The sequence below is a fragment of the Balaenoptera borealis genome, assembly GCF_965194805.1.
Source record: "Balaenoptera borealis genome assembly, chromosome: 14".
In the NCBI taxonomy this organism is placed as follows: Eukaryota; Metazoa; Chordata; class Mammalia; order Artiodactyla; family Balaenopteridae; genus Balaenoptera; species Balaenoptera borealis.
The window spans coordinates 83738635-83751150 of NC_138875.1; the positions used below are offsets into that span (position 1 = coordinate 83738635).

The 12516-nt window shown below is 51.8% G+C and overlaps 1 protein-coding gene across 14 annotated transcripts in view; it reads right to left on the bottom strand.

The window, feature by feature from the left end:
- KDM2B (lysine demethylase 2B) overlaps positions 1-12516 on the bottom strand; it is a 123944-nt gene that overhangs the window by 6102 nt on the left and 105326 nt on the right. For 10 of the 14 annotated variants that reach the window (XM_082355831.1, XM_082355825.1, XM_082355832.1 and 7 more), the window contains 9 exons: positions 8276-8419; positions 6976-7063; positions 6534-6802; positions 6244-6357; positions 5557-5595; positions 4747-5426; positions 3905-4068; positions 3654-3815; positions 2756-2974 (listed from right to left, as the gene is read on the bottom strand). In XM_082355831.1, coding sequence (XP_082211957.1) covers positions 2756-2974; positions 3654-3815; positions 3905-4068; positions 4747-5426; positions 5557-5595; positions 6244-6357; positions 6534-6802; positions 6976-7063; positions 8276-8419 — 1879 coding nt within the window. The remainder of the gene's footprint in view (positions 1-2755; positions 2975-3653; positions 3816-3904; positions 4069-4746; positions 5427-5556; positions 5596-6243; positions 6358-6533; positions 6803-6975; positions 7064-8275; positions 8420-12516) is intronic. The other 4 variants (XM_082355833.1, XM_082355829.1, XM_082355835.1 and 1 more) reach the window with 2 other exon arrangements.

The window sequence follows — 12516 nt, forward strand, 5'->3', positions numbered from 1 at the left end:
AAGCGCTCATGAATGCTCAGTATAATCCCTGAAAATGGACTCAAACCAAGGCTCATCATCAAAAACTGCAAAAAACTTTGAGATAAAGATCATGTCCTACACGGGACTTCCCTGGTGGTCCAGTGGCTAAGACTCCACACTCCCAATGCAAGGGGCCCAGGTTCGATCCCTTGTCAGGGGACTAGACCACATGCCGCAACTAAAGATTCTGCACGCCGCAACGAAGATCCTGCATCCCGCAACTAAGACCCGGCGCAGCCAAATTAATTAATTAAATTTTAAAAATAAATTTTTTAAAAAATTAAATAAAAAGATCGTGTTCTACAAACTTCCAATGAGAGAAAATATTCACTGAAGGATGGAGAATCAAATCGTTTTGGATATCAACTCTGGAAGGCAGAAGCCAAAGGAGCAGTGCCTCCCACTTTGTGAAACAATATGGTTCCCAAACTAGGACTATATAACCAGCTAAGCTATCAATTAAACATGAAGGTATAATACAGCCATTTTCAGACATATAAGGTCTGGAAGATGTCCTCTACCAAATGAGTAGATAAACCAAGAAAGAAGATACGGGACCAAGGAAAGAAGGGTCCCTGCACAAGACAGAAACCAAGGAAGTCCCAGGACGGGAGCTGTGCAGCAGGCAGAGACAGCCAAGTTCAAGTGGGGGCAGGAGGAAAAGAAGTCCAGGAGGGTGGTTTCCTACACAGACTGGTTGAGGGCCTGATGAGTTCACGTGGGGAAAGAATAGTACTCAAGTCTGTTACAGAGTCTGTTTGGAAACTAACCAAACAAAAATGAGGCAATTATTAACTCTAGGGAAAACAAACCAAAAAAATGTGCAAGAAAGGAAACATACCCATAATACACACTTTGGCTCAACAGTGGACAATACTTACATGGCCATAATAAGGTAAATAATAGTGACTTAACCACAAATTGGGAAGATGAAGGGAGAAAAAGGAGCAGGGTAAGAGAATGTAAGAATGGTAATCCTTGTTCTCTGCATAGCAAGTTAACAAACACAGAGCATCTGAATAGGAAAAACAAACAAAAAACAACAAGAAATAGCAATGTAGGCTTGCTGTTTGGAAAAAATGGAGGTAAACAGAAACAAAGAGCTCAAGAGTTGAAGGTGGTTGCCTCAAGGTGAGAATCAGGGGCAGGGAAGGGGAAGCCAAAGGGCCACCTCGAGCACCCAATTAGCACTTCTACACGAAATGCAGCCTGAATATCAAAAACTAGACAACCACGGCTTCACTCTGCCACTAGACCTGATCCTCCAACCACACTGAAGGATCTGGAAACATGTCAAGTGCCATCCATTTTGTGGCAGAGACTTATTTTATCATTAACTAGTTGTACTGACAGGAGGGGAAAACATTTTAAAAAGAACTGAATCTAGAAGAGACCGGGTATGAGAGAGATGGGCCTTCATATACATCACAGCTCTTAACGCAAACGCAGAGATCTGTACGTAGGTCCTGAGACAAAAAGACGACCTGAAAGGATTGTGGTGGAAAACAAAATGCAAAAAGATGATTTATACAAACACACATCATGGACTGTGCTGCAGGGGAGGGGGATTTATACTGGCATCTCTGCTACACATGCACGGTAACCAAATGAGAATAAGTGAAGAGTTCATTACTACCAGGCACTTTAGAACAAGATGCTCCCCAGGCCCTCCTCCACGGGGCGGCCCCAGCATCAATTCAAGACCACGAGCTGAGCCTGGAGCTGGGGTCTTGGTGAAAGCTCACCTCAGTGTGGCTCTCTGTTCTCTGCCTCCATGGAATGCAACACCCCCCTGCCCCCCACCTCGCCACCAATACTCCCCAGGGAGGAGGGTGGGCTCCCTAGGCACTAAGGTACAGCATCAGCTCCCACTCGGATGTGGCACTGGTAACAGGAAGGCCTTTCTCAGGCATGAACGTGGGATGGAGAGAGGGAAACAGCTAAACAGTATGTGAATCCTGACCAAGCCAGACATCAGATTGGATTGTGTCGAAATGTAATTTAAATGAGGTGAGGGTATCATTTGTTACTTGGTAATTTCTGGAGGAAAAAAGTTTCTTTTCTCCTTCTTTTTTTTTTGGTCGCGTCCAAATCTTACACGCCCAACCTGACCATCCTGAGCGATCAGACGAGAACTGGGTTAGCTGGGCTGAGAACGGGCAGCGTTGCCTCTGTCCACCTCCCTGTTGGTTGTGCCCCAAGTCCTTAGGAACCAACTCCAGCCCCATCAGTAACTGGGGGGAGTGAGGACTCCCCTGTGGGGTTTCCTTCTTGTCAACAACAGGCCCCTTGATAGCAGGGTCAGGAGGGGGACACGTAAGCGACGACAACCATGGCAGAAATCAAGCTGCTTACTCCATTGGCCCGGCCTGGCCTCACTGCCGGCTACTCTCCCACACCCCCTGCTGCCAGGCGCCAGGTCGTCCACAGCACCCAAGGGAAGCTTTTCTAGCCCATATTTTGGGTCAAGATCCACTGCTATGTGCTCATGTGCTCTCACTGCTACTAGCACTATTTTTTGGTAGCAATTATTTAAAATCTAATAATGCTTATTTGTTTAATGTGTGTTTCCCCTCTAGACTAGGCCATGGGTCTGTCTTGTTCACTGGTGTGTCGTAGCGTCTAACACTGTGACCCTATAGCAACAGGCACACAAGTATTTCCTTTCGAATGCAGAATGCCCAGCCTGTCCCCCGGGGTCCTGGGCAGACCCCGATGGGTGCCCCTGACTGACCTGACAGGTTGATTTCGGTTAAGGAGTCTCGGGTGGTGGTGCCCACAGCAGTGAGCAGGTTGATGGACTGGTCAGTGACGTGGTTACAGTAACTAAGGTGGAGCTTGGAGAGCAGGGGCATGTGGCGAATGATAAGCCGCAGGGAGGCGTCTGTGATGTCCAGGCCGGCCAGACGCAGCTCCACAATGTTCCGGAGCTTACTCCGATTGTCCATCTGACCTGAGGGAGCAGGACAGACAGGCAACATGTCACCCTGACATGACACTTTACAAGGCCTACCAGCCAGGTGGAACACCTGGGTTTCATTTAGCCGTTGAGTGTCTCCCCCAAAAGATCAAAACTGGTTCCAACACTTAAAAGTCGGAATATTCCACATCAAGTTTTACACCTGTAGATTCTTTAAAAGTCAGAACACCTAGAAACACAGAGCCTGCATTCCACCCAGCAGTGCTCAGCCAGTTGGAGTACAGACAGCCCAGCACCTCTGGGTCACCACAGATTCCTCATTTAAGGTACTGGTGGGGAGCAGTGAGCCCTGCAACCCGACCTAGGAGGGCTTCATCCCGTGAGGCCCTGTCCGGCCACGCTGACCCCGATGCTTGAGGCTTAAAGCCAACGAAGGACAAATTAACATAGAAGCAGTGAGATGCACACAGAGTTCCCAAAGTGGCATCCTGGGAGCCTCTGCACTCTCACGGGTCCCCTCTTGTACCCAAAGCTAACTGAGAACAGCAGCTGGGACTCAGCTGGGACTTCAGCTCTGCTGAAGCCAGAGAAGGCTTGAAGACATGACTACCAGATGGGGTCTGGTAGTCAGACCAGATCCAATGGCACAGCTTGGTCATACCACCTTCTTGTGACCCCCAGCCTTGGGTACACCCCTGTCCCGGACACTCACCTGGCCTGTTATCTGTAGGCGGGGACAGGAGATCCCGCATCTGGGCGTCCTTTAGTCCTTCTACCCACTGGACATCCAGGGTCCGGAGCAGCGGACAACTGGAGCTACACAGGGCTGAGACTGCGATCCATGAGCAGCCGGACAGCACCAAGTCTCGGAGCCCTGGCGGGGGACAGAGAGGGGGTGGCAGGTCAGGTGATACACCCCAGCCCCTGCTACTGCACACTGAGGGTCCCTGGCCCAGCGCTCACCAGGCAAGCGGTTGATGAGCCAGCTCAGCTGTTTCTTGGAGATATTGGTCCAGCTGAGGTCCAGGGAGACAGGCTGCCGCCGGATGATGCCGCTCAGCATCAGGGGTGTGATGGACTTGCAGTGGTTCAGGTCGATGCGGGTCCATAACCGCTTATCACAGCACCTGCGGGCCAGGCCCAGCAGACGGGGCAACGTCAGAGTTGGGAGCTCTCCTGGGGAGCCCCCCTGCATGGCTGTGGTCAGTCCCCCACCTACCAAGCCCAGGGGGAGGCTCCTTAACTTCGTCCCCTGGACCCCTCTGTTTAGTGTCCGTCTCGCTGGCACCTGAGAGCCTCTGCTCTGATTGTCACAGCCCTTCCCCCCCACCCCCGTGGAAAGTACCAGAAGCTGTAAAGTATTTACTGGGGGCTTAATTACACCCTCCACAGGCCATATCTCAGAACAACCCTGCATCATGCCTGTTCACAGATGAAGGTAAGTAACTTGGCCAAGGTCAGAGACCGTTCCAGCTGGGAACTATCAAAGCAGGGATTAAGGTCAGGAACTGGCACGGCACTCATAACCTGGGCTAGCTCTTTAAGGACAAGGACTGCCCCCTGGTCCTCAGTTCATCTTCCAAGAAGCTAAATCAGGAAAGCAAATAGGGTTCCCCTCTTTTGACAAGACCACACTGACTGTAGCTGCTAGACCTCTTTGAGGAGGACACTTAAGCTGGACGGGGCTTAGAAAGAAAGAGCATCACGAGCGACTCCAGTGGGGACGCATGTGCCATCCCTCGTCTAGCCTAAGCCTTAGCCTGACCCCCTGGTGCCCCCATCCGAACTCAGCCGGTGCCCCTCACCAGCGGTTCCAGGTCCTGCAGACCCGCATGCAGACACACAGGTCTTGGTGGCTGAGGTAGCTGAAGACGGCCATCCACACCTCCCTGTGCATAACGTGGGCCGCCCCATCATCCAGGGGCAGCGAGTCGGGCGGGGGGCTGATGGGGGGCGGCCGGATCACATGTCGCTCCATCTGGATGCACTTGGGCGGGGACACGGAGGGAGGGGGCCGGGAGATGACTCGGGGCGGGCTGCGCAGGCTGGGCCCCAGCTGGTGCCGCAGCTCCCGGGGGGTGCCGTTGGGCCCCTTGCTGAAGCGGTGAGGGCGCTCACAGAGGCCCAGGGGCCGCTTGGGCTCCTCGTTCTCGCTCTCAGGCTCCGACTTGATGGGCTGGTGGTTCTCGTGGGCCAGGCTGCTCTCCGTCTTCTGGATCTCCTGGTTGAGCTCCTTGCTCAGCTCCTTGCTCAGCTCCTTGTTGGGGAGTCGCCGCTTCCGGCGCATCTTCACCTTCCTCTTCTCCTCGGGGCCCTCCGCCCCCTCCGTGCTGGGGCCGGCGGTCGGGGAGCTGGAGCGGGAGTGGTCGCTCTCCCTCGTCTTGGGGGGCGCCTCGGGCAGGTCGTCCTCCGGCTCCTGCTTGAAGCGCCTGAGAGGCTTGTTGGCCAGAGCCATTCGGTCCTCAGCGTTCTTCCAGGACCGCCGCTGAGGGAGGAGGGGGAGCGTGGGGGGGTGAGCCCCTAGACCCGGGGCTGCGCCTACCCAGGCCTCCCACCCTCCACCCCAGGACCCATTGCCCCAGGAGCGGGCCTGGGGCGAGGGCGGAAGACGGTACCTTTTTCCTGAAAAGTTTATCTTCTTTGCCGGGTTTTAGCTGTCACAGGAAAGAAAGGATGCAGAGCTTGCTCCCAGGGTTCGTGGGATTTGGTCCCCTCTACACCCAGCCCCACCAACAGAGGCTGGAGGGTCACCTTCCCAACAAATCCCATCTTCTCTGCTCTGACAGATGGGTGGGCCCTGCCTGCTGGTTTTAAGGAAGAAGCTGGAACTGGCGGAGGGTGATCGAGCTGTCCCCACCCAACTGACCTCCCACCCCTGGACAGACCCAGAGATATGCAGTCTCCCATTCAGGTCGGACTTGGCTCGGGGAGCCTGTCCCAGAGGCAGGGTCTGCAGGATTCCCAGCCGAGCCTTAATGGCTAGAGCGAGAAGACAACCAGGCGCCACCTCGTGGCTGATGCTGGAAGGGCCGGTGGGCGAAGAGGGGCCGCCAAGATCCTCCGAGGTTCCCCAGATCCACAGGGCTTCCCCGCGGCAGCTTCAGCTTCCCAGGCCCCACGCCAGAACCACGAGCCAGAGCCTCGGGGCTGAGGCCTGGGAAGCTACGGTGAACAGGTGCCTCGGAGCGTCTGCGGCAATGGGTTCGAGGACCAGTGGGGCGGGGCGGGGCGGGGCGGGGCGGGGGCGGCCCGGGACTCGTGAGTCTCCGGGGCCTGGGGAGGGCGGGGCGACGTGGGAGCACCTGCTGCTGGAAGTAAGTGAGACTGGATCTCCACCAGGGGCTGAGGCTGCTGCCTAGAGGGGGCCTCGGCGAGAGGTGAGAGGAGGAACCGGGGGACGTTTGAAGCGTCGAGGCCTAAAGGGGTGGGAAGAGGAGTGACTCGCTGGTTTTCCCCTCCTTTCTCTCGGGCCGGGCTCTCAGGACTTCCGTGACTTCAGCTCTCCCCGCCGCCCATCCCCGCCCCCGCCCGCGCGCCCCTGCACCCGGGACCAGCCAGGCCACCCCTCGCTGCCCGCCCCTCCCAGTCGTACTCGCTTGCGTCCACTCAGCTCCTGGGGCTTCTCGTATTTCCGCTTCCTCCTCAGGTGCACATCGTCTGACTTTCGGCGCAGGATGCCGTCAGGGGGCAGCTTCTTGGGGTGCTCGTCCGACCTGCGCCGGGGCGCCTCCTCACACTCACTCCTCCGCCTGGCAGGCTCCTGCCCCTCCTTGCCGTCGCGGTTCATCTTCTGCTCCTTGAGCAGGGAGCCGGGCAGGTTTGAGGCGTACTTAAAGCCAGGGCCACGCTTTTGCTTGTAGGCCAAAAACAGAGAAGGAACACACGAACTGTATATCTTTGGACATGCCCTTGCCCCCGAGTCCGCGGTACCCCTCAAGCCCACATCGCCGTGGGCTGGGAGACAGGCTGGGTCTGGCAAGGCCAAGGTCTACCCCCTCCCGGGCTGACCCCTGGGACTCGGAGCCCGGCACTCACTTTCCCGGTCTTGCCGGCGTGGTTACACTTTGGACACTCCCAGCAGTTTGGAAGCTCATCGTTGACCACGCCCTCTGACTCCTTAATCTGGGAGGGACACACAGCAGTCAGCAAGCAGGGAGGGGGTGGACAAGGCCAGCTCCACCAAGGGCATCAACACCCCCTCCCAAAAGCCATTTCCATACCACCTTTGGCCAAGAGAGAACAACAGTGGTTAAGACGGGCGGCTCTGGATTCAGGTCAGCATTCAAATCCTGATAGTGCCTCTTCCTAGCTCCGTGACCCTGCGCAAATCACTCCACCTCTGTGGGCCAGTGCCCTCGGCCATAAAATGGAGTGTGCCTGTCTCACTGGAGTTATGTGAGAATTCAATGAGGTAACCTGGTGAAAGCAATTAGCTCAGGGCCTGGCACCCAGCAAGGACCCACACCACCATTCAGTCATTTAACAGCACCAAACTGGGTGCGTGGTGTCAGCAAGTCAGATGTGCTTTCCCTGGAGCTTCTGATCCGGGAGAGAGAGAAGTGACCAGGGGCCAGGGGAAAAGCATAGCACCCCTTTTCAGAGGGGGAGGTGTGTGTGCTGGGGAGAGGGGAGAGTCACGACAAACCCCACTACCAGCACCGAGGGAAAGGGGACTGACACCTCAGAGTTGAAGCACCCTTTGGGGCAGGCCCACTCTCATCTCTCTAAACACAGGTACAGCTGGGCTGATGGGAGGTGCCAAGTAGGCTGACATTCTCTTGAGGCAGAAGGTATGAGCTATGTGCCGGCCCAGAGCAGTCTCTTCCTTTCAAAGGTGGAACCTGCTGCCTAAGACAGGCAGGCACAGCACGACAGTCCCCAGGAGGCAGTCCTGCCCTGGGCACACCAAGGGAACAGGTTCCTGGCACATGGGACAGGAATGCAACCACCTGTTGTTACAGGACCCGCCCTCCCCTGGCCCAGGCCTTTTTTCCCAGAAGCCCTGAGAGCAGCCCAACTACCCACTCTCTCCCTCTGGCCCAGGTGCAAGACTCTGGGAACTCTCTGTGGTTCTGAGGTCCTGGGAGGTGGAATGTGTGTGTCTGTGTGTGTGTTCACTCCCGCAAAGACATGGGTGCAAGGTCTGAGCTACTCCAGAACCTTCTCGCCCTCAGCTCATCATCGGACACAGAGAATCCCCCAGACTCAGAGTCCTCCAGGGAGGGAACCTAGTCTCACTCCCCTCCACCCCCCAAACCCCCGGAGCATCGGCACCACCAGAGGCCCAGGGTGAGGCGCCAAGCGGCACAGCCAGATGTCCCCGAGGCTGCTCACCTTAAGGCATCCAGGGTGGATGATTTCATTGCAGATGGAGCACTCCATGAGCATGAGGTTAAACTTGCCTTCTTCCTCTTCCACTGTGTCCTCTTTTCCTGCCTCGCCACACACTAGACACACGGCGGTGTGGGGCAGCACTGGCTGAAGAGCGGGGAGAACACACAGGAGTCAGCACGGCCGGGACCCCATGGGAAACACATCAAAGGCAATGAGGTGCTGCCCTGGGGCCTTCCAGGAGCTGGGGGAGAACCAGCCCAGGCACTGCGCATCATTCATTCATTCATTCATTCATTCATTCAAATACCTATCTGGCTACTACCTCCACGTGCCAGGTACCACTCCAAGTGCTGGCTATAGCACTGAACCAGAGAGATAAAAGTCTCTGCCATCCTGAGCTTACATTTTAGTGGAGGGAGGCGAGCAAAATGAAGAAGAGTCTGTTAGATGGTGACAAGGGAAATGGAGAAAAATAAAGCAAGGAGGGCCAGGCCAGCAGTGAGGTGGAGGAAAGGAGGGCTAATCTGAAACGCAGGGGTCAGGGACAGCCTCACATATGAGAAAAGACCTGCAGGAGGAGGTGGGGCATGAACTGAGCCCAGATCTGTAGGGGCTGAGGCCACATCTCTCCAGCGGCTATCAAAGCACAGTCTAAGGACTCCGGGTCCTCAAGACTTTACAGGGAGGTCAAACTATCTTCAGAATACCACTAAGACATCATCTGCCTTTTTCACTGTGTTGACACTTGCACTGGTGGGTGAAACTGCTGGCACCTGTCAGGGCAGAGGCTCCAATGTGCCCAGGCAGTCACTGGGCCATTCCTGGCCACATGCTTCTTAAAAAGATCACCAGTTTCATTTAAGGATATCTTTAATAAAGCAGTAAGAATTATTAATTTTATTAAAACTCTGACCTCCGAGTACACATTCTTTTAATATTCTGCATGACAAAATAGGAAGTATGCATCAACTACTTCAGCTGAATACCAAAGGATGATGGTTATCTAAAGGAAAAGCTCTTGTGACCAAGCCGTGAACTGAACTGGTCACTTTCTCCATAGAACACCATTTTACTTGAAAGAATGACTAATTATTCAAAAAAAAAAAAAAAAAAGGGTACTGGCACATCTTCTCAAAGATGAAATAAGTAAGCCTGTCACTTTCAGAAAAATAACTTAAAACATTTGTTGCAGATGATGAAATTTGAATTTTCAAACAAAAATTAGAATTTTGGAAAACTTACATCAGCCACTGTGAACTAGACAGCTTCTCGATACTTAAAGACTTTTCTGAGGACATTGGTGCTGGTGTTAACAAATGTGTTTTTTTTTTTAAACACTGTATAACACTATGTACCCCTATTTGGAAAATCTGTAAAAACTCAGTGAGCCAGTGTTTTCCAAATGACCAATATCTGATGTTGTAACATTAGGCATGAGCAAATGAGGGGCAAGAACGACTAATGAATTTTAATGTAACAGTAGGAAAAGTTCACTGATACAGTTTCAGATTCCACATTACAACTAACCTTTAAGCACTTGCCACCTGTTGAGCTCTGGTGGTGGATGAGAAGTATATCCACGATTATCTGAAAAGGCTATTAAAAGACTCCTCCCAGGAATTCCCTGGCAGTCCAGCGGTTTGGACTCCACGCTTTCACAGTCACAAGCTGAGCAGCGCAGACCCACCCACCAAAAAAGACTCCTCCCTTTTTCAACCACGTATTTATGAGGCCAGGTTTTCCTCATATAGTGCCTCCAAAACAACATCACAGAATGAATATAGAGGCATATATGAAAATCTAGGTCTTTTCTACTGAACCAGGCATAAAAAAGATTTACAAAAACATATAACAATGCTATTTTTCCTACTAATCGTTTTTGTTTCAGAAGATGTTATTTCTCCTAAAAATGTTATTTATGTTAATATGTAGTGGGTTTCTTGTAATTTGTAAATGAATTCAAAATATTTAAAATTTTTTATTACAGTAATATTAATAAATAAATAACCCACATAAACGAAAGCTCTTTGGGGTTTTCATAATTTTTAAGAGAGCAAAGGGGTCCCAAGACCACAAAGTTTGAGAGCTGATGTACCAGACTATAAACCCCTGTGGACAGGCTCTCAGTCTCTCCTCCTTATACACGTCCACCTCCCAGTACTTGGGATCCAGAGGAAATACACAACCAATTTTTATTAAACTGAGTTAGAATAGCTTCAAATAAGCTGAGATACACTCCACCAATAACTGGAAAAGTCTGGAAAATGGATAGAACACTGAAAGCAAAAGAGTCATCATTCGTTCAGACTCTGAAGTAGGCGAGGAGAGACAGAACCAGTCTCTGCAAAGTTACTGCAGGAGGGGAAACCCCGGCCAGGGCTACAGGGAGAGGGTGCTGGGCAGTGGGAAGGGATAAAGTCTGTGGAGGAAGCCTCCCCCATGGGAAGAGAGAGACTCACTCATCAGGGAAAAGGGCCTGGAAGAGGAGTAGAGGTGGGTCTGCCTGGGTCAGAGGTGGGTAAAACGTGGCAGGAAGTGCCCCAACAGAGTACGAAGCCTGGAAGAAGAGCAAGGACCTCGACTGAGGGTCGGGCTAAGGTTGCATTTGCCATCAGTCCCAGGTTGGAGAGGAAGACACACACAAAAGTGAGGTTTCCTTCAACTGACAATCCCTGTGCCAGGCACTGGGCCAGACACCAGGGCTGCAAAGAACAGGTGACAGCAGAGACAGCTTCCTATAACTGGACCTGGGTCACTGGAGGGAAGGTGAGGGTGAAAGAGAAAGTATGGCTAAAGAGGAAGAGATGGGGACTTCCCTGGTGGCGCAGTGATTAAGAATCCGCCTGCTAATGCAGGGGACATGGGTTCGAGCCCCGGTCCAGGAAGATCCCACATGCGGTGGAGCAACTAAGCCCGGGCGCCACAATTACTGAGCCTGTGCTCTAGAGCCCGTGCTCCGCAACAAGAGAAGCCACCGCAATGAGAAGCCCACCCACCGCAACAGAGTAGCCCCCGCTCGCCGCAACTAGAGAAAGCCCACGTGCAGCAACGAAGACCCAACACAGCCAAAAAAATAAATTAATTAAAAAAAAAAATTAAGAGGAAGAGACGGTCCTGGGGCACTGCTAACATGCCAAGTTTTAGGTGACACTGTTCTCAAAACCCAGAGTCCCTATGGACAACTTCTCTTAAACCATGACAGAATGCAATAAGTCATGGACCCTCACTCCAGAAAAGTGCACATACACACAGGCACACATATAAAAATCTGTATTTAATTTCAAGGGGGTGCTCAAACTCCCTGAAATCCATTCAAATGATCTGGTACAGGTGACAAAAACACAAGCAACGAAACTTCGAAACCTCTACACAGCAAAGGAAACAATCAACAGAGTGAAAAGGCAATGTACATAATGAGAGAATATATTTACAAACCATGTTATCTGATAAGGGGTTAATATCCAGAATATATGAAGAACTCCTATAACTCAACAACAAAATACAAACAATCCAATTTTAAAATAGGCAAAGGACTTCAACACATTTGTACAAAGAAGGTCTACAAATGACCAACAATCACATGAAAAGATGCTCAACATCACTAATCATCAGAGAAATGTAAATCAAAACCATAGTGAGGTATCACCTCACACCCATTAGGATGGCCACTATCAAAAAAGAAAAAAATAACAAGTGTTGGCAAGGATGTGGAAAAACTGAAACCCTTGTGCACTACTGATGGGAATGTGAAATAGAGCAACCACTGTGGGAAACAGTATGGAGATTCCTCAATTAAAAACAAAATGACCATATGCTCCAACAATCCTACTTCTGGAGATATATATATATATAGCAATATGCTTTTAGATATAGCAATATATCCAAAAGAATCCAAAGCAGGATCTCAAAGAGATACTGGCACATCCATGTTCGTTGCAGCATTATTCACAATAGCCAAGAGGTGGAAGCAACTTAAATGTCCATGAGCAGATAAGCAGATAAAGAAAATGCAGCACATCCACACAACAGAATATTATTCAGCCTTTAAAAAGAAGGAAATCCTGACGCATGCTACCATGTGGATGAACCCTGAGAACATTAAAGCTGAGTGAAAAAAGCTCACAGAGGGAGACGTCCTGCCTGAATCCACTTACATGAGGTGTCCAAAGTAGTCACAATTAGAAACAGAAAGTAGAAAGGTGGTTGCCAGGGGCTGGGGGAGCGGGGATGAGGAGCTGCTG